Source organism: Syngnathus acus, chromosome 15 (genome assembly GCF_901709675.1).
Source record: "Syngnathus acus chromosome 15, fSynAcu1.2, whole genome shotgun sequence".
Classification (NCBI taxonomy): Eukaryota; Metazoa; Chordata; class Actinopteri; order Syngnathiformes; family Syngnathidae; genus Syngnathus; species Syngnathus acus.
Window position 1 is genome coordinate 571150 of NC_051100.1, and position 26622 is coordinate 597771.

Genomic DNA, 26622 nt, shown 5'->3' on the forward strand with positions numbered 1-26622 from the left:
TTGACAAAAGTCAGCTTTTCTTGCTAAGATGCACATTAAGCTCAAGAGTGTGAGTCACTACCCTGCCCAACTGACAAATGAGTGGAGAAGGGCGGAGGCCTTGGGCTCGCTGGAAAGAAGTCAAACGACAGCTGACTCAAGTCACAGCAAGGATAGGATACTGATCATTCTTTCATGTCCAAAAATAATGAATGACGCCTTTTTGCATTTGTACTTGTAGGATCGCAATGTAACAATATCGGATGTGTTTTGTATTGTAGCTCCTAGTATCCCATTTCATTTGATTTGGAGTTAAGCCTTGAATATAAATGTGTCATTTGATACTAATGATTGCCATTTTAGGCCTTATTGGAAGCACTTTGACTTGAAGAAGATTTGGCGTGTGGGAGGGGCGGGCCGCTCGTCTTGGCATGTGCACAACAGGCTATGTAAATGATGTTGAGCAATTTGCGCGTTCGGTTTCTGCCCTTCGGCTCCTCGTTCAGATGACGTGATTTGAGAAGGTTCGCTCTCATCAGAATGTGACCAATCGGCTCAGATAATCGGGACTATTTGAAATATTCGCTAAAAGTCAAAGAACATAGCATGGTGCGTTCATTAAAATGTTGAAATGATTCTGCTTGGATCACGATTTAACTGTTCTGGTTCTGCTCTTCTGAGCTTCCCATCGGAGCAGTCTTCAGTCGTTTGTGCACAGAAATGACGTTTGCAACCCAAGAGAAAGAAGCTATTTGTGTTTGAGGTGTGCCTTTCATTTATATAGTCCACTCTTGCAACAGTTTGATGCGCGAGCGTAAACAAATGAAGCCTGCTAAGATGAGAAGTCAAAGACCTTGGAACAAACAGACCAGGACAGTAGCGTATGCTGAGAATTTGTCTCTCGGAATGTGTGCAGGGGAGCAGTGCGCAACAAACAGGGTCGGTCGGCACACTGTCACCGCTAAATGTTACATTTACATTAGTTGTTCAACCAGAATTTCGTCTCTGTCATTATTTTGCTGCCCAACCAGGGAGCTCAAAATAGGATGAAAAATGAGTCATTATTCAATTCACTTCTCTGGTCTGTGTCACTTTGCAGTGAGGACAGATACTGCCTTGGCCACAGCACATCACAGAAAAGCACCTCACTTTTGAACCTCCAGGCAATTGTCATTTGGCCCCGCCTCCACGTCTGGCTGAGGGAAAACATGCTTTTGTTTTTCATCAGGAGTTCTGAGATGTGCAAGGTCAGGTCCCTCCCCTTGGGCCTGTTTGACCCTGCCATGGGCACCATTTGCAATTTAACATTTATGTTAGAGTCATAGCATACATCTGGAAAGCCAGACTCATCATCATAGTACTCGCGAAGGAGTCATTTGCAGCAAGGCAGGGCAATTGGGAGCAAACCGACGGCAAAGAGTACGTAAAACACCGATCGATAAATAAAGGTCTTCTTTTTAAATCAAGACTCGATGTCTTTCGGTGTTATTTCAAACGGATTTAGTCCCGAATGATAGGTCTCGGCAAATAAATGCGATTGGACGGTTTGTTTTGAACCGAGGTCCAGCTGTGGCTCCACTCGAGCTTTCTTTCCAGAGCCACTTTATTAGTCGACGTTTATAGAGTGTAGGTACCTGAAAAATACCCCAGGTAGAACCTGCAAATCTCGCAGAGAAAGAAAGATCAGAGCCAAAATCGGACTCTTTTGGTCAGACTTTTAGCATACCCTGAAGACAAGCTCTTTCATTGGACAATGAAAGCATGTCAAGGATTACATACATCGTTGCTGCTGCTGCTGCTGCTGCTTGCTTGGCTCTTTTGGAGTCAAGTGTTTCATTAGTAAGCGCTAAGGAGAAGGTCTATTTAGCAGCACTAGGAGTTCATTTGTGTAACTGTCACCAACATCCTGAATGACAAGTCAAAGAGAATTGTTTGCCACGATACTGTCTTTAAGATGAGGTTCAGAACATCCCAATGTAGGGATGTATGTGGCACTAAGCAATAGGATTTGGCAAGACATATTTTCTATTGTTTCAAATTGAAATATAGTATGACCTATTAATAATATATTTAAATATATATAAAGATTAGATTAAAATGATTAAATATAGCCCCACTCAAGCTATGATTTTACACAAAATCTAAACCGAAATGTTAAAATAATTGACAAATTCCTCAGACAGTAGCGATACCGATTCAGTGATTCACGCAATGTATTTTGAGAACGTGTCCGGAGTGTTGAATAGGCGGAAGTTGTCAAATTTGAGTCAAGCCGTGTGTTCACATGGGAATGCTGTCAAACAACATTCTTTGCAGATTCTTTGACAGAACAGACTGTTTGTGTTGCTGAAATTCATTCAAGAGTTCACGATTAAACTCAGCCCTTTCTCCAATGAGAGAAAAAGGGGATTTCGTGTGCCACCCACCGGTGGCCCAAAATGTAGCCGTTACCGTGGAGAAAGACCTCGTTCCACGCAAAGCCACGACTGAACGGACACAACTGTCATATTGAACGCTTACATTTTTCGTCACACAGCGATGGGTTGTGTTCTTGATCGATACGACTAGCAATTTGCATCAAGAAATAAAAGGAACAACTTGAAAGCAAAGTACAGTCGAAGAGAAATCATCTTTTGGAGGCTAAAGCCATCAATGAGGCAGGCCCCTGGGACTTGCGCAACACCAAGTCAGGCTGGTTCCAAAGAGACAAAAGCATGGCTGGTATTTGGATAAGCTCAAGAATGTTGCCCCATAGAATAACCACTGTTATAAAATCCACTTAGTACGCATCAGTCTTCTTTCACGACACATGATGCAACTGTTGGACATAAAAGGTGAAGGAACTTTAGTTGTCACATCACAACTGACGTTTAGAGGTAACCGATGCAAACACAGTAGGAAAGTCTAAATGATGCCTTCACGACAAAGTCACTACGCGACTGTTTAATGTTGGCTCAACAAATAATGTGTGTTGTCATGTGCCAATTGAAAAAGCACTAGCTTCTGTCTTTTCAGCAATTACTAGCCGTGATAGACTTTGAAGTTTATTTGTACAGATATTTTGCATGATAGAATCACGGAAGGGGGAAAAAAAAAAAAAATCCCATCGAATGGATCTCTAACCATATGTGCATTACAGTGTTACTTTGTGTAGAAGCAAAATGATCCATATCATGTCAAGTCACACAGATCATTGAGCAGAAAATGAAAAGAGATGTTGGTATGCCTTTGCTTGCTCTTTCCATGACCACAAACTAATGAACGCAACTCATGCTCACTTGTTGTGTACTGTAATTTGTACTGGCACAAAACCAAGACGACAGACAGAAAGAAAGAAAGGAGGAAGAAACTTTCCATGTCGGAAACTATCGACCACTTGAACGTTGCTACTGCGGCGCTACTAAAATTAGTCTGCATTAGAAAAGTGCCAGACAGGTTGAATGGTGACTGGCAAAGAAAAGACTTTGAACACTTGCACAGTGTAATTGGATCAATGAAATGTGGGCATGGGTGAGTACTTTTTTGGGCACCTCCTCCCTGTACTTGCATGTTAGGTTCATTCAAGAGTCCAAATGACCAATCAGAGCTAGATACTTGGTACAAAATGGAACACAAAATAGTCAATCCGTGTCCTATTTCACAGCAACTCCAATACGACTTTATATCACAGAGCCGAACAATAGTAACGTCTCCACTGAGATTATTGAAGATTTGTAATCCTTATCAGCAGCACAATCTAGTGCGTGCACGCTGGACAACCATTTTCAGTCAATACTCAAACAAGCTCACGTTCACTTCAACTATCTCGTACATTGCACATTCTTTGACCACAGACAAATGCTATGCAACCCCGCTTACGGAAGATAGAAGAAAATCCACAACAACAAAAAAAAAAATTACATTTCAATCAAATCAAACTTTTCAGAAGTTTCTGATTGTGATGCATTTATCGGCAATTAACTAGCCAACAAATTGCCTTGAAGGGCAAACATCGGGTCTCCTTTCTTGCAAGATGTCATCTTTTGGGTAGTCCTAAAAACACAACAACAGAAAGTTATTGATATCATCACAACCACCATCAGTCAAACAATGCCAGTGGAGACAACAAATGGAGATTCATTAGTTCATCTCTCCATTTAATGATTGATCAATTTGGCTTCCAAGGATTCAAATACAATCAAATCAGTTTTGCTTTTTAAAACGATGGAAAATGCTTTCAACAACAACAACATCATCTTTTGAAGGCTACCGATACCTTTGGAAGCTGTAATTCTCCCACAGACTGCTGATGGTGGTGGACTGGGAACTTGGCTTGTTTTCATTGTTTGCGGAGGATTTCTTCCTCAATCCACTGGCCCTCGCTGGGCCCAATGCTTGCTGCACCTTGGTGGCGCCGTTGCTCAACTTGGGCTTTGGCAGACCTGCTGCCCCCTGAAATGCAAAAACAAAGAGGGCTGAGGGTGGACACCACAGCATCTCGTACGCCCTTCGAACTTGTCATTTTGGAAGACAAATTGAAAGCTCGGAAGCATTTTTAAAGGCAAATTCAAGTGACGACATGGTCACCCACCGCAGACAACAAGTTGCTGCGTTAAGGAGATCCGGGCTAGCGCTAGAGCCGTCGTCTTCCATTCGTGATGATAGGCCGGATGTGGCCCCACTTTCGAAGGGCCAATTTGAAACCTGAATCTCAGAGCTGTGAAGCAGATGCGCTAACTAGTCTTCTGACCTTCATGATCATTTTTTTGGGGGTGATTAGCAGAACGGAAGAACTCGGTTGCGAACTGAGGACCCTGTGAAATTCTCATTTCTCATACATGGTGCTGTGAATCAATAAACCCACCTTTAATTGTAGCGTTCCAAATGTACTACTGGCGTTGCGTGAGCGCGTGGGAGTCTGCTCGGACTCTTTTGAATCCATTCCCTAAGACAACACAGGAAATACATTTCACTGTCAGGCACAACATGGTGCAAATCTAACATACGTGTGGTCAGAATGTATCGATTGGTACAAACTTACAGGCACAGAACGGAAGGGCTTGGGGCCACAGTCGGCTGTTTGGTCTTTGTAGAATGACGCAAGGGAAGGCTGGGATTGAGAAAAATAGCCGCTGTCCTGGGAAGGAGGAGAGCCTTGGAGCTTTTCCTCCCCTTTGGGCTTTCCGTGAATGGAGGATTTGGCGGACGTGTCCTTCTTATACTGGAAGTGCTGCAGGGCAGCCAGGCCTGAACTCCGTTTGAGTGTCTGATCAGTGAAGGGCAAAGTGTCTGACCAGTTAAACAGCCTGAGCCCCTGACTGCCCGAATGAGGTGGGCTGGGCGTTTCCACAGACGGGGCTTCTGGGCCTTCTGAGCAGTCGGGATCGGCCGTAGGGCTTGGCTCTTTGGACTCCGCACTATGAGCGAAACCCATCTCAGCAGATTCCTTTAGGTTGCTGGCAGCTGGACTGGAACTGCTGAAGAATCTACGTGCAAGGGAGATAAAGGGAGATTTGATCTTGCTCTGTGTGTCAACAAAAATTCCAGTCCCTGGTTTTAAGAAAATGGGGTCATCAGCAGAGCTGCTTTTATTTCCGTTCAACCTATTCAAGGCTCAATCACCTGCTGCTTACGACCTGGTCCTGGACATCCTGGACATCCTGGTTCCTCCTCTGCAGGACTGTGGCAAAGCGGTTGCGTGGCCGTGGCTGAGCCATGGCTGTCGACTTGACCGTTTCCGGCTGCATGTCTGACTTGTATCGCTTCACAGCGGAGGAATACTGCTGCAGCACATCTTGATCCGATAGACTGGCGTCTGCGGCAGGGAAAAGAAGGTGCAAATATAGAAATATTATCCACAGCCATTCAGTCAATGTTTTGGAAGGACAGAAATGTCAGCTTGACGGGACTGCCTCACCTTGTCGCGCTCTCTTCACTTGCACACTTGTGCAGGGAAGCCTGACTGGGGTCAGGCTGATGATTCTCTCCTGCCCCCTGGTGGATGGAGGAGGCCCGTCAGGCCTGTCAGGGGAGGCAGCGGGCTGGGCCGCTCCAACCCGCGTGGCTTTGATGCTTCTACTCCAAATACTGAGGCCAGCGGGCCTGGGGACGCTGCTCTCATTCCAGCTGCGACTTCGGTGCTTGGCTGGCTGGGGAGAGATTTTGGATGAAACCGGGTATTTGTGTCCTCATTCTTAAAAACAAACTATTTGCACTGGTGTGCGTGCGTTCAACGGGGGTTGAAATCAACGGCCCGGCCCGGCCCCTTTGTGTTGAAAATCATTGTGGTGTTGACTTTGTCAGCCATTTGATTGATCATGAGAAAAGCTGCATCAGATACCGACCGGTGTCATGGGATTGTCTGGGTTGAAGTCATCAATCTTCTCCATTGTGTTGATGTCAAGGTTCCCTAAGGCCATCTGCAAGGCCGCGTCCTCTCCGATAGGCCTACAGCCAATACAGTTAAGGTGCTGTCCAGGTGGGAGACAAACTATTCAATCAACGGCGTAGGATACGCTCCAGCATAGCCGAGAGTGGCCGGGTCGATGTCCTCTTCATACGGGTTGAGGGGGACCATCTTCCTGCTAACAGGATCAAAAACCAGCTGGTAAAGGAACGTCTGATTGGCCCGGACAAATCCGTCCATGTACTCTTCGGGGACTACTAGATCCATCTTTAGGTACTGGCCCATCTTCTTGATCACCTGACACCAAAATGCAAAAGACGTCATGCTAATAATAATGCCGTTTGCCATCACCACTTAGCAGAAGTATTGAAAAGGGATCTCCACCTTTCGGATATCAGAGCCTTTTGCCAGTCTCAGCAGCTTGCAGGCCTTGCCCAGGCCAATCCCATGCAGAGAGGCCAGGTAGTCACAGCCGGAGAGGATGCACATGTAGCGAAACTTTTCCTCCGTAAAAACGTTGCCCAGAGAGCGACATCGACCGAGGTTGCGCTGGTCGATCTCCAGGCCGTTTCCCTGCTTGTCCATTTTTAGGATCACCTGCATTGTGTGTCTGAATTATGATGACATCTGGCAAGTCACACATTGACCCGCATTCATTTTTGGGGGGGGGATGGGATACCCTTTGACAGCCAAACGCCAGAAGATCAGAATCTTCCGTGATGACCGCGTGAGCCAAACCGCACTTGGTCAGGTAGGCCAGTTGGGCATCGGCTTCATACGGGGCCACCAGACAGTCGACTCCCCTCGCCCTTGCAGCCTTGGAAAAGAAAACACATCGCATCAGACAGCAAAATCAACTGTGAATGACAACAGGTGCCAATTTGGAGCAAAGCAGGAACACAAGACCGAGTCGCTCGGGGCACCTTAATCACATGATGAGCCATGGCCGGAGTGATGTTGACACAGCGGGTAAAACAATCTCTGGCCTGGGAAAGTTTGCCGTCTCGTAGCAGCTGCCGGCCTTTTTGAAGGTTTACTTCTCGACGCCTGGAGTGTACGTCAAGATATGCGCAGTTGCGATGCAAATGCTGTCAAATGTATCGATTCATGCGCTTGCAAAGTTGCAACTCACTCTCTGCGAGCCTTCTCCACTTCTCGTTTAGAAGGTAGATTGCGTCCGTCGAATACAAGAATTGGTTTGACGTTGAAGGTAAATAGCATGTCTACATACTTCATACAGAAGCGGACATACCTAGGAGTGGGCGCATTCCAATACCAAAATCAATCAATCACGCAGATCATCAAATATGCTGAAGATTTAACAAGAAGTCGCTTTTCGAATGCACTTACTGATCAGTTGGCTCTCCTTTGGCGAGCTTCTCGGCACATGAAAACGCTCCTTTATGGAGCCAGCAGTACGTGTCTACAGCTACCGTCTGGCCTTTGTATTTCTTCACATTGATTGGCTCCCCTGCATCTTTGATGAACTGCAGCAGGCCGGGGATGCCCATCTTTGGAAGTCACACGGAAACACCAAGTACAAATAATTAGGGCTGCAAAGGAAGATTCTTGCCTGAAAGATTTACATTCAACTCGGGACTTTCGCATATACAGTGTCACCATGCTTTTCGTGGGGCAGAGGAACTGTGAGTAATTGTGAAAATCTGCGCATACTAGATGCCCCATCTTCAAAACTGCCAATTATGCCACAAGATGCCAGCAAAGCACTACTTTTGTCCAACTCAAACGCCTCAGCTCACTTCGGCTAAGAATCCACACGATGGCACCAAAAGCGTATATTCGTTTAATTTGGTCAGCAAATAACAGAGAAGAGGTTCCGGGAGGAAAAAAAAAAGAAAAAAAAAAAAGAAGGAAAATAGGTGAATTCACATTTCCCTTCCGTGTTTTGAGGAAAACGCATGTTTGCATATTTGATGTTTCTCTTCATTCATCAGTCGTCGAGGCAAATTGATTTCATTCTTATAACAGCCATACTTGACTGCTTTCTCTCTGGATTAAGAAGGCAAAGAAATATGAAGTATAATAACATTTAATAGTTAAACCCTGTTGGGATTGTTCAAGACCTCGTGAATCGTGCATACGTTGTAGTCATGGTGGGAGTACAATTGCCGTAGTGACCATGCAGCCAGTGAGGCAAACAATTTCCAGCATCGCTTCGAGATGCGTGGAAACGGGATCGTCGGCATAGCAAGATGTAGTAATGGCATAGCATTAAAAAAAAAAAAAAGGTTGAACAATGAACATCGGTAATATGCCATTAAGAATGGAGAGGAATCAACAGTAGGCGCTATCATGACAGTTTGTTTTTGCTAGCAATTTCAATAGATTACGTGCGTAAGAAAGGCAGTTCGACACAAAGAGCACAGAAAAACCTTTTGCAACTGATGAACACATACCTCTTTTCGGTGGTAACTTCTTGCTTTGGTACGTGGCTCGGTGGTTGTTTGAAACGCACAAGGAAAATACGGGAAGCTTAATTTTAGCGGCAAAAAAATGACCCAAGTATGGGCAGCGACGATTGGATAAAAAGGAAAGGGGGCGGAGTCACAATATTGCGTAGGAGGTGCGCGCTTACGTCACACGAGTCATGTTTTATTATTATTATTATTATTAATGCTTTATTAATATTAATAGAAAACATGGGTACAATTATTTTTTTCATGGGTCAAATAACGTATGGAGATTGCCAGAAGGAAAAGCATGTGTAGGCCCATCCATGCAAATACAGATAATGATTGACAATCACACGTGTAGAGCTTCAACAGTAAAGAATAAAAAACGTCGCAAGGTAAGGGTAAAAAAAGAACATAGTAATCTGTCAAGGGATGAAACGGTTTGTGAGGCGGACGGAGCGAACCCGAGCAAACATAAGACGTGTCCCATTTCCCAGCTTCCCTTGCACTTCCGCTTTCCATCACAGTGGTGTCAACAGACCAGAAACAAGATGCGATAGTTCAACTCTCCACAGAGCTGTGGTCAAAGACAGCGATCAACAGGGAATTTCCACAACTTTCCTTTTCGAAGAGTCTTTTTCTGAAATCGACGCGTTCAACCCGAAACCATGCAGTTTCCCCCAAGCAACGGAGACTTTACATTCGTCTCCTCGACAGAGGCGCAGGGTAAGCTCGTGCTAGCAGAGCTTTACCCCGTGAGGCCAAGGAAGGCAACATTGAGGGTTCTTGGATGGATGTCATCTACCTCTTGTGTCATTACACGTGTTGCGTGCATGATAGATCTTGCATAGTTATTTGTGTTGGAATCACCTGCTTATGGAATCATTTGAAATTCACTGTTGACGTGTCGTCGTAACTAGTTGTCTATCCAATCTCAGATATTTTCGACATTATTTTGGATCCATTACAAGTTTTATGTCTTGTATTCATTGCAGTAATCGGCTAGTTCGACTCATAGGTTTTTCAGTGATAAGTTATGGAGTGACATTTATTTGATCAATCATTATTATGGTTAAAGCTAAGTATAAAAATGCGTATCTGTTCAAGGATACTATAATTTACGGGTTATGAATTCATCGAATCTACTGACCTATGTTTCAGTTGTGTTCTCGTAGTGACTTGTAATATAGTTTCTCAAATGACTCAATAGTACTAATCGTGTGTATTCTACAGAGCTTAGTGGCACAATTGCTGCTCCTGATGTTGAACTGAATATGGGCAACGACGGCGGTAAAGACCCTTATGCTACCGCCTTCCTGAGGCAGCGAGGGTACGGTTGGCTGCTGGAGGTGGAGGAAGATGACGGCGAGGAGAGCAAACCTCTTCTGTAAGTCAAGGATTTTGGTAGTGCACACCTTTAGGATCAATTTGACCCATTTTCCTCCTTAAACGTGTGATCAGTGATGAGCTGGACATTGACGTGAAGGACATCTATTACAAGATTCGCTGCGTGCTCATGCCGTTGCCATCGTTGGGCTACAACAGACAGGTGGTCAGAGATAACCCGGACTTCTGGGGCCCTCTGGCTGTGGTGCTGCTCTTCTCTATGATCTCAATCTATGGACAGTTTAGGGTGAGCAGATCCTTTTGTGGTGGTCAATTAATGTTGTTGTTTTTTTTTTAAATTGCAAACGCACAAGTGAGACGAGATATGTTCCAAACGGCATAATGCTGCACCGCGATGAAAGCTGTCATTTTCCGGGTCTCCTTAGCCTGCTCACTTGGTACTAAAATAAAGTAATAGTGCTATTGATAGGCATTGAGCCAAGCTGTCTGCCTCAAATGCCCGTTCAATGAAGCCTTAGACGTAAATTGATTGTACTTTGAATTGGCAGGTGGTTTCCTGGATCATCACCATCTGGATATTTGGATCACTAACCATTTTTCTCTTGGCTCGTGTTCTCGGCGGCGAGGTCAGTGGCGCTGCGGTCGGCAGACTTTTCAAAATATCCTTGTTTTTCCTCATGAGTCTTGTTTTGAACAGGTTTCCTATGGTCAGGTCCTCGGAGTGATTGGATATTCCCTTCTTCCGCTCATTGTTATAGCCCCTTTGCTTCTGGTGATCGGACGTTTTGAGATGGTTTCTACCTTCTTCAAAGTGAGTTCTATCATACTGAAAAACACTACAAAATAAGAAAATGTTCAGAAAGAAACTGCTTTTATAAAGTGTAATTAAGCTGGAAGTCAACATGCGCACGCCAAGGCTCCAGATAAGCAAGTTGGCATGGCACTTTGCAGGTCAAAACTTGCATTTTGCGCCCCAATCCAACACGCTCGATGCAAAACTGCAAATGGGCGTTTGTTTATGTGGCAAAAGGCAGAGGGGCCAAATGTTATGGAAATCACTGAACGCAAACTCGTGATTGTTTTGGAAATTCCGAAATCATCAGAATGAGGCCTTTAGTTTTCCCTCGGCGAGATCTTGATGATGATCATTGTCTGCTTCTCTTCCAGCTGTTTGGAGTGTTCTGGGCTGCTTACAGTGCTGCGTCATTGTTGGTTGGCGATGAATTTAAGACAAAGAAGCCTCTGCTCATATATCCTATTTTCCTTCTGTACATTTATTTCCTGTCACTCTATACCGGTGTCTGACTGAATCAATTTGAACGATGGACCTTTTCACGGACAGTGACGCTGACCCCACAAGGTGAAAAAGAACCTCTGGGGGTCTGAGCATTATATGTTCCTGATGTACGTGTATACATTTGGACTCTGTCATCATAATGTTCAATTTAAAAAGGCAGCTTCAACTGTGCAGCCCCTACAGAATGGATGGTCCCATTGACAAGTTTCTTATGTTTTTATAGCAAATAATGAATGCCCTGTTCTTCTTAAAATGCATTGTACTGATTTTGAATATGATGGCAAATATTTGTCTTTCTGGATGATCTGAATCGCTATTCTGATGGACACTTATTGTTGTTATTATTATTATTATCATCATCATCTTGGTTATTTCAAACTTTTTGGTGGAAATGGTCAATTATGTAACAGTGCTTTTGAAATTTTCAGCAACCTTCAAAAGAATATGGCAAAACTTGCTCTTTTTTTTGTGCAACTCGCCATTAATTTGCTTAAGGTCCAATTTTACTGAACTGATTGCCCTTGTTTGCACAAATACAGGAAGAAAACAAAACACATTGTTGACTCATTCATTCATAAGGTTGGCAAATATCATTTTTGATGGAAGCAAAAAAAGCAACATATTTGATCATAAAATGTTTTTGTGTTGTTCAAACGTTTTCCACAAACGTCACAAAACGTGACGCAAAACATTTGAAACACATTTAAAAGTACGCTTTAGTTCATTTGTGGAATCATGGCGGAAGAATAACAATAGTAATTTACACGACTCCTCATACTCGGGGTATTTTTTAATAGGCGTCATTGGCGCTGTCAAATAAAACAGCGTAACGTTGATACTTGCGGAAATGCGAGCCGGATTGTGCCGTTCTCGCGAGATGTGAGCACGGCTACGCCAGTTTCGTTTGACTATCATGTAACTGACGGCAGCGATTTCGGCGAACACCGACAGGCGTTGTTAGTGAATAGCCGCTGCTACGCTGACGGACGGGCGGGCGGACGGACGGACAGGCGGACGGGAAGAAGCCGCAGAAAGGATCAGCAGTGGCAGAGGAGTGACAGTCCGGAGGTAGTCCTATAGATTTAGTTCTATTGAGTGTGTCAGCGGTTCCTAGCAAAACCGAGAAGGGACGGGAAAGGTAAAGTAAGGAAAGATGGCGGCCGCGGCCTCGCCGGGCTCCGGTTCGTCCACCCCCTCGGACTGGATTGTGCTCAGAGACGGCTGCCTGCGTTGCGACGACGAGGGCCTGCGAAGCCTTTCATACCACCCGGCCCTCAACGCTATCTTAGCAGTCACCAGCAAAGGGGGTATTAAAGTCATTGACGGCACTTCGGGAGCAATTCTCCAGGCCTCTGCGCAGCACGGTAAGCATCGGAGCACGGGCAGCAGCCACATTGATTGTCAACACGACTTTGGCTGAGAGTTCGTTTTCCAGCTAGCAAGCGCTAACGGCACTAGCAGTTGTTTTGGGGCCTAATGAGATGATTGAAACACGATTGACTCCTAAATACACACACTGACACCGCGAGTTGATATGTTTGATGGCTTAGGAGCGAACGGCTGCTTACTTCTGTCGCGACAGTGTTTACCAAGTGACTGCTTTCGTTTTTCTATTCATGTCGAATCGAGGAGGAAAGCTAACAGCTAGTTGGCTCGCTTCGCACTCACTCACTCCGCTGCTTGACAGCGCTCGCAGCAGCCTAATACAGGAGTGTGTTTTGGCAATAAACTGCTCAGCATCGTGCGTGTGAAACATGGAGAGAGGAAAGTGGCAGACTGTGTGAAACGGAATGATCGTGCTTGCAGCCACCGACCGGGCTGACCCTCCAGCTGTAGTCGCAGCGGTTTACACCACCGTGCGTGCGTGCGTGCGCATTGTCATTGTCGGCACTGCGGAAACGATTTATATTTGTACTGGTCAACAATGGCTACACTTTCAATAAACTACGCTGGACGGGGTTTGTCAGTCATTATATTGGAAGTCATTCCGTAATTCAGACCAACTTTACTGATTTAGTTGGAGTGTTTACGTGTAATTGGTAATACAAATACAGCACATTCATGTTTTCCCCTAGCAGGGAACTAACTTTGAGCTCATTTGACCGTGTTGTTAACCAAAACAGCAGCACCAGACTACGTAAAGAGTCGTGTTGTAGGTGTATTGTAGGTAAGTTACATACAGAGTACAAGATATTATTTTACACGATAAAGAATAGACTTCATGCCAGCTCGGAACAGGTGTGTTGAAGCCACACCTATAAGGGACCCGTGAAGTTTACAGCTCATGAGTCTTTGCAGAGTGTAGTGCTGACATCTCCTTTCTAATCGTCGGCATTAACGCTTTGTGCCGAGGCTACGCGCCGCGCATGCTGGCCGGCGTGGCTTAGCTAACCATTATCCTCCTGTTTGCAGATCTTCTCCTCTAAGTAACTAGTCATTGCTGCTAGAAGTAACTATTTATTGCCCCTGTGGTGGCAAATAAGATACACTTCTGATAAGCACCGTCCGTCCGTCCTTTCAATTCCATGGAATGAGTTTGAAAAAAATATGTAGAACGTTCATCTGAATGGGTTTAGCAATCCATCCGTCCGTCCGCTCGACACTCGGCTGCGAACCGCTCCAGCTGGAGATCACGGCTCAATGAAGCCAGCATGCCGTACTGAGGTCACCAAATCGGACACCCTCAATGCCTTGGATGCGCCTAGAAAATCGGTCCATAAAAGTTGTGCAAGTTTAACAATGCAAAGCAAACAAAATTCAAAAGTGAAGCCCCACAAAGATCTATCTACAGTTGACATATTTGCAGCTTGGCTCCTGTGGTTTTATTTATTTATTTATCCATTTATTTATTTAGTTTGTTGGAGGGAAAGTGACTGGCAACAGCAAAAAAAAAAAAAGAAAACGTGATATTTACTTGATTCAAAAGTCAAATTGCTTGCCATCCTTTTGAAGGGAATAACACAAGTGCTTATATTCCGCTTTCCTCTGCTGCTTTTTTCAGTTAAACCCGGTGGTCGCGTCAGATGTCAGTACTTCCCTGCTGTGGATAGGGTGCTTTTTGTTGACGACTATGCAGTAGGATGCAGGAAGGACCTCAATGGCATCCTGCTGTTGGATACGGCCCTGCAACCTCCAGTGACCAAACCCGAGGATCTGGTTCAGATGGAGCTTCCTGTCACTGAGGTAAAAAAAATCTTTCACACCATGCAGTAGTGTGTCATTTGACCAATAAATGTGTTTGTCTGCTTAGGCCCTGCATCTGCTGTCAGCCTGCCTGGAAAAGATTGATGTTTCTAACACAAAGGGCTACGAAGTCTTTATCGTACAGCTGAAAGAAGGCCTGAAGAATACCTCACATGAGACGGCAGCCAATCACAAAGTGGCCAAGGTTGGTGTGACAGCTTGGCTCATCTCAGCTTCCTGCTCTTGCGTCATTGCTTTTCGGTTCAGCCGGTTGACCAAAAAAAAAAAACACAACACTCCCTGAAAGTTCTCTTTCTTTTATGCGCCGCTCCAATTTCTGATTCATGCTGTGTCTTGTATTTTTCCCCAAGATGTAAAAGTGATGTGAAAGTATTTCGTCCGTCCGTCTGTCTGTCTGTCTGTCTGTCTGTCTGTCTGTCTGTCTGTCTGTCTGTCTGTCTGTCTGTCTGTCTGTCTGTCCGTCCATGCATCCATCCATGCATCCATCCATCCATCCATTCATCCACCCATCCATCCACCCATCCATTGAGAGAGTTACATTGTCAATCAGTACATGTTAATCACTTGCTAAATAATTAAATGACAAAACAATTGGAGTGTCACTGTTGTTTTTAATGTCAGCAAATGTCTTTTCATCACCTCCTCTTCTTCTCAGTGGGCGACAGTAACCTTGCAGCTTCCTCACCATGTGCTGAAGCTGGTTGCCAGTGCCATCGTCAGTGAGCTCAAGAAGATCAACCAGAACATTGCTGCCTTGTCTGTGGCCTCATCCATCATGGACAGACTTTCCTACCTCTTGTCAAGCGCCCGACCTGAACTCGGGGTCGGGCCTGGGCGCTCTGTAGATAGGTGAGCAATCTGCAAAAGAACTACCGCTCGCTCCAGTGATAGTCGAAGATGGCGGCTCGACAGAGCCAGCAGAACACATCATCTGTGGCGAGATTGAGCAATCCTCACCACAAAGTCAGTAAAGGTTATGAACAGAATGGGTGCCAAAGGGCAGCCTTGGCCAAGTTCAACCCTAACTGAAACGCATGCAAATTCCTGCCGACAAAGCTTTGGCACCCATGCAACTGGGCACCTAAATTCTGCTGGAACACGATCCTTATACCTGGCAAGGTTTTTTTTCCCCTGGGAGATTGTCGACTAGATTCAAGTGTACTTTGCTGCAGTTCCTAAATTTGAGATTTGATTCTGATTCTCTTGATGTCCCCTGTAGATCTTTAATGTACAGCGAAGCCAACAGGAGGGAGACGTTTACATCGTGGCCACATGCCGGCTACAGGTGGGCTCAACCTGATCCAATGGCTCAGGCAGGCTTTTACCACCAGGTGGGTTCAGGGACAAGTCTACACCCGTCACCTCTGAGCAAAAGCGCAATTTATCCTGCATATTGGGGATGCAGTCCTTTCACGTTAATTCAACTTCATCATAAAGCACGCTGCGAGACACTGATATAAAGTCATGTGAAGTTGGTAGTACAGCTGTATAAGCCATTCTCAACGACCTTGACCCTCTTTCTTTCTCTCTCTCTCTCACCATAGCCTGCTTCATCAGGCGACGACAGAGCCATGTGTTTCACCTGTAGCGTGTGTCTGGTATGTTGGGAACCAACGGATGAGCCGTGGTGAGTGACTACGATCAAATGTATTGGACCAGAGTGTTTTTTGTAGACACAATGTATGCAATTGAGCATTTCTCCACCATCCGCAGGTCCGAACATGAGCGCCACTCCCCTAATTGTCCTTTTGTCAAGGGCGAGCACACGCAAAATGTTCCCTTGTCAGTGACACTCGCAACCAGTCCTGCTCAGTTTCCCAACAGTCCTGACGGCTCAGACAAGATTGCCTGCTACGGCTTTGGCAGCTGCCCGCAGTTCTTGGCTGTCGCCACAAAGAGAGGCAAGATCTGTATTTGGGATGTCTCCAAAATGATGAAGGTCAGATTACACATGGCCTCCTCCGTGACGTGCCGTGCCGTGCCGTCTCTTGCTCGTATGAAGCCTTTGAATGTTGGACGGTCAGACTCATCAGCGTGTTCTTGTAAACAGGTGCACCTGAAGTTTGACATTAACCCATATGACCCGGCCATCCTGAGGCACCTCATCCTGTCTGGCGGTGAGCACAGCCAGCCCACGCTGACCGAGTCTCGGAGACCCACTCTGGCCTGGCTTGAGGAGTCCTCCTCGTGCTCAGACCTGCCCAAGCTTGAGGGGGATAGGTGAGCCTTAACTTTATATATTGTCATCGTTTTAAGTTTCTTCACGATCTCCCCAAGTACTTATTATTAACAAGTTGAAGATTGGAATTGGATCTGAAAGCGATTGACTTGATTAGTTTGTCTTGCGTTCATGCATTCTTGTCATTTCCTGACCACTGTTTATTAATTATCTCCAAGCGATGACCAGTTGGAGGATTCAGACAGCGACGAGCATTCCAGGTCCGAGTCAGTGACAGGTACCCGGCCCGCACACGGGATTTATTTTTGTCATTTCATTTCAATGATCAGCTTAGATGATTAGTCTGAATTTGAAGTTGGTTTCTCTCTATTATTTGAAACGATACATGTTGCCCTTCACAGGCCAACCGTCCCAGTGGGAGAGCATGGATATGAGCCTTGGAGTGACAGCGCTCAGTGTTCTCCAGCAACCAGAGAAACTCCAGTGGGAGGTGGTGGCCAGCGTGTTGGAGGACACAGTCAAAGACCTAGAAGAGCTGGGTGCCAATCCCTCATTGAATCAAACCAAGGCCCACAACCAGGCCAAAGCAAAGGAAAAGGTCCCCGAGCAGCACAACATTCCTTTCCCCTGCTTGCTGGCCGGAGGCCTGCTCAGTTACCGCAGCGCGTTTAGCAACCCCACAGCCGGACCTCTTCCCACAGTCCCGTCTTCAGCTCGCAGGGTGTCTGACAGTCCCTGTAGAACTCAGGGCCCTGAGCCCTTCCAAGTAGGACCTATCCAGGACCAAGGTCCCATGGAAATCGATTTGTGTAATTCCCAGAATGCCGCCCAGGAACCGTGCTTCTCCAACTTGGTAGGTTCTCAGCCCCCAAGTCCCTCCTCTGTGTCATCTGTGCACAGGACTATACCTGTGCTGTTGCTATACAGTATCAGAGAGACGGACGACAAGAGCTCAGGGCAGGTGTTTGCTCAGATGAACAACCTAATGAGCAAAGGTCTCCACGACGAGAGCTTCACGGTGCCACAGATTATCGAGATGGAGTTTGACTCGCACGAGCAGCTCCTTCTCCAGGATCCTCCCATCACGTACATTCAACAGTTTGCCGACTCTGCCACGAATCTGGCCGGCTTTGATGGTCAGATGGACAAATGGAGCACATTAGCTGCCGCCGGTTCCTCCGCCCCACCTCGACCCGGAACGCTAGTACAGTGTTTGAGGTTCCCCAAGCAGCTGGAAGAGGAGAATCTTTGCGTGGACTCCATTACACCATGCTGGGATGGTGTGCACCTTTTAGTGGGGCTGCAGCCATGCGACGCGGAATCTCTAAGTGCGGCCAACCAAGTGGAGGCCCTGAACAATCTCAACCGCCTGCACTCGGCCCTGTGCAGCCAACAGAAGGGGGACGCCCCTCACCCAGTTGCCAATGGAGTGGAGGATAACCACCCAGAGGGCACAGCTCCTCAAGCAACCTTCATCCTGCCTTCGGGAGACCAACAGCAGACGTGCCCGAGCGGCGGAGGCTATCTTGCGCTCTACAAGCTCAACTACTCTACCCGTATTGTCACCTTGGATCAGGATCCTGTTAAGGTGCAGCAGATATCTCAGCCTTGCGATGCAATTACCTCGCTTATCCTGCTTCCTCCAGATGTGCTGGATAGCAGGGAAGACGACAGTGAGGAGACTCCGGACGAGCCGCCCCCCGGTTCAAAAAACGGCACCTCGCGGTTTGGACTTGGCCCGGTGGGCTCTGCTGCATCTTTACCTCGCGCTGCGTGCGGGACGGCCACAGGCAGCGGCGGTGCCACCGCTACCGGTCCCTCTGCCGCGCAGAAAGAGTCCAAGAAACAGGAAGTGGTCGGCCTCGGCCACTTGGTGGTGACGACACGGGGTGGCAACGTTATGATCATGGACCTGTCCACATTGGAGGTTCTAACCAAGGTGGAACCCCCTAAGAAAGAGGGAGTGCTGGATGAGATAGACCCATTTGTCTCTGTAACTTATTGCTCTGGGACTGATCGCCTTTGTGCGTGCACTAAAGGTGAGTGTTTGAATTGCTGATCATTTTGGTGTCTTTAAATACAATTCATAAGGTGTTGTTATTACTGCACGGTGACTTGGAACAGTGAAAGCGAATGAGTCGTTAAAAAAAAAATAATAATTTAAATTTGAATATAAGAAGAAAAAAAAGTTAGCCACACAAATGGAAAAAAAATGAGGTGCATTTATTTAGTATTTCAAAAAAAAAAAAAAAAGCAGACACATTGGATTTTTTGGGTGGACGGATGTCGACTATGATCGATTATGCTGAATGTTTTACATTTTGAGAATGTTCAGTGTTGTTTTATCACATCAAGAATAATCGAATCAGTTTAGAATGTCACATGCCGTGAGAGTTGGTGCCTGACATTTGTCAAATATCAACTTTATTCTATCGGCTCGCTCAGTTCCCGTTCAAAATGTTCAGTGTTGAAATGAGTATGTTAGTCTTCATTGTGTTCTTTCTCTACAGGCGGAGAGCTTCATTTCCTTCAAATTGGAGGTGTCTGCGACGATATTGACGATGGTGATATCTTTATCGATGGCCCCATTTCTAAAGGGGCTGAATTGCTGCTGGAGTGGCCCAGGCCTTCGTCCAACCCTTCTAGTCCTGGGATCTCAGGTACAAGTCACATAGTCAATGTCCATTCAATCATTTTGCCTGACGCGCTTGCTTATCGAACAGGAGTCGAACTCCTGGTGGACCAACCGCTGAGCACAGAGAGCCTAATGTCGCTGGTGGAGCTGACGCGCTTCGAGACGTTGACTCCCCGCTTCTCGGCCACTGTGCCGCCGTGCTGGGTGGAGGTACAGCAAGAGCAGCAGCAGCGGCGCCATCCGCAGCATCTTCACCAGCAGCACCACGGGGATGCGGCCCAGCACACCCGCACCTGGAAGCTTCAGAGTGATAGGTTTGTCACCGCGGCAACCTTCATTTGTCAGCAGGGGACGCGACGGTGTCGTCGCTGTGTCCTTTCTTTAGTTCCAGCTGGGACGAGCACGTCTTTGAACTGGTGCTGCCGAAGGCCTGCATGGTGGGCCACGTGGACTTCAAGTTTGTCCTGAATGCCAACATTGTCAACATTCCTCAGATCCAGATCACTTTATTGAAGAATAAAGCGCCTGGTCTGGGAAAGGTTAATGGTAAGGAGACAAATGTTATCGCTAGACTTGCATGCATGAGGGCCAACGACCTGCTGCGACAGAGACTGGCCTTTCCTGTCTGTCCTGCCAGCAGAGTGCTTGCGTTTAACCTTACGGAACTGCATTTCTTTGACAGAGACCGCTGTCGATAGACAAATCACGTTCCCCCTCCCCAATGTCCCCCATGCCAACGGGGAGAAGAACGGTCGGCCCTCCGCGCACGACTTCACCGAGGACATCCATCTTATGGACATCGAGGACAGATCGGGTAAGAATTGAAGTCACCCGTACGTACCCCTTGTCCTTATTACGCTGAGCTCAATTTGGACCCACCCACCAGACACGTCACAGATAAACCGACACTGTCGTGGCCGATTACGATGTGTCAAATGGCCAAAATCGGCACCGGCAATCAGCTCGGGTCATAATCTATCCCTCGTATCAATGCTAGCGGTACACTGTTTGCAAACATCTCTGGTGTGCCAAATGTATTCTCCTTTCACAGTGACGGACGGAACCTTTGACTTTGGCCCAACCCCTTTTTAAATGAAGAAAAAGAATCTCACTTGATGTTGGTACTGAAATTGAACTGCAGCACTACACTTGCGTTTAAGGTTATTTCTATGTTGTTGTAGGCTACACGTTGTGTCCGTTCTTGGAAGAGCACAAGGAGGACATCTTGTGTGGACCAGTCTGGCTTGCCAGTGGGCTGGATCTCTCTGGTCATGCTGGCATGCTTAGTCTCACCAGCCCAAAGTTGGTCAAAGGTACGAAACGGCAAACCTTGTTTAAAGGAGCCATGTCTTGCTAAAGCAGTGTTGTTGTTTTAGCTTGTAGTCCTGTTCAAATGCCAAAGTAAACCAAAAAGGTGGTGTTTTCCTCCATTCGCTCATTTTGGAACGTTCCTGCTCATTCCTCCTCTCTGAGCAAAATAGCCTGATGCGGCTCCTTTAGAACATAGCCTGAAGCCATTAGCGATTGGAAGTCAACGCATGAAGTTGAACAAGTGATCTTCAGTCCAGTCTATACCCTGTCTCTAGGCATGGCTGGTGGAAAGTATCGTTCCTTCCTGGTTCATATCAAGGCAGCGAGCGACAAAAACATGGAGGACAGCCCCAGCAGACCTGTTGTGAGAATGCCCAGTGCCAAAGCCCAGTGCTCCAAATCGCATTCGTTGTCCACTCTGCTGCAGAGGGCTCAGGCCTCCAAGGTACTGACTCGGACGTATGCCAGATGCAAGCTTTCAAATCAAACCATGCCGCGTTGTTTTATGCAGGACAAGGTGTCTGGAGTTAAACCAGATAGTCAAGCATCTTCCAAGAAAGTCGAAAACCTGAGAGGCTGCGACCTGCTGCAAGAAGTATCTGTCACAATCAGAAGGTTCAAAAAGACATCTCTTCCCAAAGAGAGGTAGGTAACAATGGCTACAGGGGTGATTCGTATCAAGAACTACACTGAAATGGGCTTTCTGTTGAAGGGTCCAGCGTTGTGCAATGCTGCAGTTTCCAGACTTCCACGAGAAGCTGCTGGAAGCGCTGTGCCAGCGAACAGAGAGTGGCCTCTCCACAGAACATGCTCAAGGCCTCATCCTGGACATCCTGTGCTGGCTGGCTGGTGTGTTTTCCAATGGGCCCTGCAGGTATGACTAAGGCCATGCCCGTCCGTCCGTCCGTGTTCTGGGGCTTACTTCATGCGTTCAATCCGCCATATAGAAATACACTATCCATCGACGTACTCCCTGGTCGCATTTTTACACAGTTTGTTGAGACACTCCATTTCTTTTTTGTGTCTAAATGACCCCTCCGTATACCTTCCCAAAAGGTGATTGTGACTTCATATCCACTGTACTGCATACATGACTGACTGTATGTCATTAGCACGCTATTCATCTTCTTTGATCTGCCTAACTTCTCTTTAGCTTACGAGAAGGAAAGGAGGGGCTGCTGGCCAAAGCCAGATCGAGGCTAATGGAGATTGTCGCAGTTTGTTTCTTTGAGGCCGGCCGCAGCATTGCTCACAAGTGCGCACGCTTTCTTGCACTTTGCATCAGGTGAGAGATTGGGTCCATTTCATTCTTTTTCTTTTCCTTGCGGGCTCATGTCAGCATCATGTTTGTCCTCCTCTTGCTAAAGCAATGGGAAAGGTGATCCCAGCCAACAAGGTTTTGTCACAAGTCTTCTGAAGGCTCTGCTGGACAATATGCCGTACTTGCCTGCTGCGGCAACAGGCGGTATGTAGTTGATCAGCGGCACCGGCGTAGCACACTATCCCTCGGTCTAATTGCGCGTGATCTTCTTCCAGGCTCGGTCTTCTGGTACTTTGTGTTGCTGAACTATGTCAAGGAAGAGGACCTGGCAGGCTGCAGCACTGCCTGCGCCTCCCTACTCACGGCCATCTCAAGACAGCTGCAAGATCGACTCACCCCAATGGAGGCACTGCTGCAGACCAGGTAATTTCCAATTCATCCATTCAAGGTATTCATCATTTGAGCCGACATGTGAGGTCGGTCGCATTTGGATTACAGTTGTAAACGTTTTGGGATCGACAAAAGATTTTACAGCCCGAGACTTCCGTGATTCTTTCTTCTCAGTGGCACTTGGGCAATTAATCAAGACTGGTTTTTCCACTTTGTAGGACATGACACCTTTTCTATGTGTCATGTCAACTGTTATGTTGGTGTCTTTCCAGGTACGGACTGTACAGCTCGCCTTTTGATCCAGTGCTCTTTGATCTGGAGGTCAGTGGTTCCTCTTGCAAGAATGCCTTCAATAGCAGCATTGGGGTCCAGTCAGATGAGATTGACCTCTCTGACATTCTCTCAGGTAAGACAAATAGCCATTGTTGTTCATGAGCACAGATTGTTTTGTCAAGCAAACGACAGGATTCTCAGTACAAATGTGGTGGTGGTGTTTTTATTGCAGGGAATGGCAAAGTAAGTAGCTGCGCAGCAGCAGAGGGAAGCTTCACAGCATTAACGGGGCTCCTAGAGGTGGAGCCTTTGCACTTCTCTTGCATAGCCACTAGCGATGGTACTCGAGTGGAGCGCGATGACGCCAGCATGTTCACCGGTGAATATGCCATCTCGTCATTTCCTATGCCATTGCTTCAAGTCAACTCACCGTATGAGCTCTTTGTTTTTCAAATCCTCAGTGAGCACATTTGGCGTTACGCCTGCCGTCGGCGGCCTGTCGACGGGAACGGTCGGCGAAGCTTCTACAGCTCTTAGTTCCGCAGCTCAAGTGGCCCTGCAGTCCCTGTCCCACGCCATGGTGTCGGCTGAACAACAGTTACAGGTCCTGCAAGAGAAGCAACAGCAGCTGCTCAAACTGCAGCAGCAGGTGAGACGAGTCATTCAACCTGGATTCTATTCTTATTCCCAGACTAAATCTCTGTGTGTCTGCTGCAAGCAGAAGGCCAAGCTGGAAGCCAAATTGCATCAGACCACGTCTGCGGCCGCAGCGGCCGCCTCCGGCGTGGGGCCCATCCATAACTCGGTGCCTTCCAACTCGTCCTGTGCTCCGGGTTTCTTCATTCATCCCTCCGATGTGGTTCCCCCAACCCCCAAGACCACGCCCCTCTTCATGACACCTCCTCTCACGCCTCCGAACGAGGCAGTGTCTGCAGCCTTCAGCGCAGAGCTAGCTCACCTCTTCCCTGGCTCCATGATGGATCCTGGGCCAGTCAACCTGGCCGCACACAAAAACGCCCAAAAAGCCAAGCCGGTTCGTGATGCTGCTATTTCGTTGGCTCAAGGCAAAAGCTTCAAGTATGTGCAAGCGTTTGTTTGATTTGGGATTTCTTTTTCTCTCTCCGTCTCCCCGCAGAGCCCCATGGGCAGTGGTTTGGCTCTCGCCATTTCTCAGGCATCTCACTTTCTCCAGCCTCCTCCACACCAGTCTATCATCATCGAGCGCATGCACTCTGGTATGCCCTGTTTGTTTCACATTCTTTTGTCAGTATCATTTTGCAGCCAAAGTGGTTTCACCTGTTGATATGTGGCTTTACAGCTTCCTTAACTGTGCAACACCATCCAAGTTGTTATCCCCATTGTAAATTGAATCGTCAATTTTCCCAGGAGCTCGTCGCTTTGTGACGCTGGACTTTGGCCGACCCGTCCTGCTGACCGATGCGCTCATCCCGACCTGTAGCGACCTAGCTTCTCTGTCCATAGACATTTGGACGCTAGGTGAGGAGGTGGATGGCCGCAGGCTGGTGGTGGCCACCGACATCAGTACTCACTCCCTTATTCTACATGACTTGCTGCCTCCGCCCGTTTGCAGGTTTATGAAGGTTTGTTTCTATTTCTGTTTTGAATTCATTTTAGCCTTCGCACGACCGAAAGTAGTTGCGTCGCTGGACGCGTTGTCAGCAGTTGCGTACAATTGTGGCCGAACCTTTGTCACAGTCATTGATTACTGTTGGATTTTGGTATTCCTTCTTTTTAGATTGTGCAAGACTGTCATGGCAATGTACAGTATATTTCATCTGTAGTTTCTCCCCATCCTTCCACAACTTTCAGATCACTGTGATTGGCCGCTATGGCAGCACCAACGCTCGTGCAAAGATTCCACTGGGCTTTTACTATGGTCATACTTATATTCTACCGTGGGAAAGTGAGCTTAAACTGATGCACGATCCTCTTCGGGGAGAAAGTGAGCCTGCCAGTCAGCCTGATGTGGATCAGCACTTGACCATGATGATGGCATTACAGGAAGATATCCAGTGCAGGTGAGACATGACGCCACATTTTTCTCCCGGTGCAAGTGAGACATGAAGTACATCAGCACATTTTTCTCCTGTTGGTATTCTAAAATACAATTGATTTGTATTTGATAAATTCATGAACCGAGGTTCCGGTGGACAGAGGAATTTTGACCACGAAAAAAATGTTCCCAGGTACAATCTTGCTTGCCATCGGTTGGAAACCCTCCTCCAGAATATCGACCTGCCGCCCCTCAACAGCGCCAACAATGCCCAGTACTTCTTGCGCAAACCAGACAAGGTGGTAGAGGAGGACCAACGTGTTTTTTCAGCCTACCAGGATTGCATCCAGCTTCAGTTGCAACTCAATCTGGCTCACCACGCTGTCCAGAGATTGCGCGTATCACTTGGTGCCAGTCGAAAATCTCTCCCCACGGCCGCCAGGTCCCGTGAGCCACAAGACCTGGTCCACAACGCCTCTACAGAGCAATTGAGAACAATCATCCGTTACCTTCTGGACACGTTGCTTAGCCTACTGCATTCGAACAATGGTGAGTAGGCAATCCACACACTTATGGAAGTGTTTGGATGCCAAGGTTTGACACTATTTTTGTTGATTAACGACACACTTCCCTTTTCTTTTCAATCTACACGTCTGTATATTTAGGTCACTCTGTGCCATCAGTGCTCCAGAGTACCTTCCACGCACAGGCTTGCGAGGAGCTCTTCAAACACCTTTGCCTCAGTGGGACACCAAAAATTCGTCTTCATGCCGGTCTGCTTCTGGTGCAGCTGTGTGGAGGGGAGCGCTGGTGGGGACAGTTCCTTTCTAACGTATTGCAGGAGCTTTACAACTCTGAACAGCTTCTCATCTTCCCCCAGGACAGGTAGGCAGCCTTGCACTTGTGCTACGCTTAATCATAATGTTTCATGTTGTTTAATCATCATTTTTTGGGGGGTGAATCTCTCTCTCTCTCTACCTCAGAGTGTTTATGCTCCTGTCCTGCCTTGGTCAAAGATCCCTGAGCAACAGCGGTGTGTTGGAGGGTCTGCTGAACCTTCTGGACAGCTTGCTCTCTCCTCTGCAGCAACCACAAGCTGCTATGCAGCATAGAACTGAAGGTACCGCTACAGGGTGACTGACATAGGGGGGGGAGCAAGTTTCATATCTTGATTGGCGCGTCTTGCCAAAGTACGTTTTTGTCCGTCTGACTATCTCTTGTGTTTCACAGGGGTCTTGGATATCCCCATGATTAGTTGGGTGGTGATGCTTGTTTCCAGACTATTGGATTATGTCACAAGTATCGAAGATGAAGCTTCTGGTGGGAAGAAACATCTTGGAGGGAAAGAGAGGGATAGAACCTTAACAGGTGGGTGCATGAGCATTTGTATTTCAAATGTTTGAATGATAAGGTTTGGTAACGGCTGGAGAATTCTTTTCCAGGTATCCAGTGGAGCTTTATCAATAACAGCCTTCAGTCTCAGAGCACCAGCAGATCGGCAAAGGGCGGCAGTAGCTTGGACAGACTCTATTCCCGCAAAATTCGCAAGCAACTGGTCCACCACAAGCAGGTACAGGTGCCTCGTTCGGTTACAACCAACACGAAACGGTTACTTGTCAGAGAGTATCGCATTTGCCACTCGGAGCGCTTCTCGCATAAATGGAAACTGAAGTTTGAACTCCTTAACCCTCTTAATCAAGAGTCATTCTTTCAAAACATAGCGGGCGGGGAACATTTTGTCAAGCTGCTATTCATTGCGCCCCTTTCCTTTTAGCAGTTAAATCTATTGAAAGCCAAACAAAAAGCTTTAGTCGAGCAGATTGAGAAGGAGAAAATCCAAAGCAACAAGGGCTCCTCCTACAAACTCTTGGTGGAGCAGGCCAAGCTCAAGCAAGCCACATCCAAGGTGTGTTATGGCATCCGCTTTTGAAAG

General features: G+C 47.0%; 3 protein-coding genes across 4 annotated transcripts in view; 2 read left to right on the forward strand and 1 right to left on the reverse strand.

Moving 5' to 3' along the window:
• Positions 1 to 3418: 3418 nt before the first annotated feature.
• On the reverse strand, positions 3419 to 8873 carry exo1 (exonuclease 1). Of its 2 annotated transcripts, none has more exons than XM_037272257.1 (15): positions 8782 to 8873; positions 7715 to 7875; positions 7497 to 7616; positions 7288 to 7411; positions 7044 to 7181; positions 6749 to 6961; positions 6474 to 6661; positions 6303 to 6405; positions 5876 to 6107; positions 5581 to 5773; positions 5000 to 5444; positions 4823 to 4903; positions 4235 to 4410; positions 3929 to 4011; positions 3419 to 3789 (listed from the first exon to the last, which is right to left on the reverse strand). In XM_037272257.1, the coding sequence occupies exons 2-14, from the start codon at positions 7873 to 7875 to the stop codon at positions 3936 to 3938; spliced, it is 2250 nt and encodes a 749-aa protein (XP_037128152.1). In that variant the 5' UTR covers positions 8782 to 8873; the 3' UTR covers positions 3419 to 3789; positions 3929 to 3935. The 2 variants fall into 2 exon arrangements, with proteins under 2 accessions (XP_037128152.1, XP_037128153.1); XM_037272258.1 differs by having other exon boundaries at positions 4235 to 4403; positions 4819 to 4903.
• A 399-nt stretch (positions 8874 to 9272) lies between these two features.
• On the forward strand, positions 9273 to 11974 carry yipf4 (Yip1 domain family, member 4). Its single transcript, XM_037272259.1, has 6 exons — positions 9273 to 9504; positions 10012 to 10165; positions 10240 to 10411; positions 10674 to 10751; positions 10823 to 10936; positions 11293 to 11974. The coding sequence occupies exons 1-6, from the start codon at positions 9447 to 9449 to the stop codon at positions 11428 to 11430; spliced, it is 714 nt and encodes a 237-aa protein (XP_037128154.1). The 5' UTR covers positions 9273 to 9446; the 3' UTR covers positions 11431 to 11974.
• A 374-nt stretch (positions 11975 to 12348) lies between these two features.
• The window catches only part of birc6 (baculoviral IAP repeat containing 6), a 36598-nt gene continuing 22324 nt past the window's right edge, over positions 12349 to 26622 (forward strand). Inside the window, 34 exon segments of the mRNA XM_037272529.1 lie at positions 12349 to 12786; positions 14424 to 14605; positions 14673 to 14810; positions 15282 to 15475; positions 15846 to 15957; positions 16171 to 16253; positions 16340 to 16565; positions 16677 to 16846; positions 17024 to 17082; positions 17207 to 18844; positions 19316 to 19465; positions 19529 to 19754; positions 19826 to 19986; positions 20123 to 20254; positions 20622 to 20753; positions 21027 to 21196; positions 21263 to 21396; positions 21464 to 21625; positions 21905 to 22036; positions 22119 to 22216; positions 22288 to 22435; positions 22675 to 22808; positions 22908 to 23054; positions 23137 to 23324; positions 23394 to 23708; positions 23811 to 23910; positions 24062 to 24276; positions 24506 to 24714; positions 24883 to 25238; positions 25355 to 25574; positions 25673 to 25809; positions 25920 to 26057; positions 26132 to 26259; positions 26464 to 26595. Of these exon segments, the coding sequence (XP_037128424.1) occupies positions 12576 to 12786; positions 14424 to 14605; positions 14673 to 14810; positions 15282 to 15475; positions 15846 to 15957; positions 16171 to 16253; positions 16340 to 16565; positions 16677 to 16846; positions 17024 to 17082; positions 17207 to 18844; positions 19316 to 19465; positions 19529 to 19754; positions 19826 to 19986; positions 20123 to 20254; positions 20622 to 20753; positions 21027 to 21196; positions 21263 to 21396; positions 21464 to 21625; positions 21905 to 22036; positions 22119 to 22216; positions 22288 to 22435; positions 22675 to 22808; positions 22908 to 23054; positions 23137 to 23324; positions 23394 to 23708; positions 23811 to 23910; positions 24062 to 24276; positions 24506 to 24714; positions 24883 to 25238; positions 25355 to 25574; positions 25673 to 25809; positions 25920 to 26057; positions 26132 to 26259; positions 26464 to 26595 (7077 nt within the window). The 5' untranslated portion in view covers positions 12349 to 12575.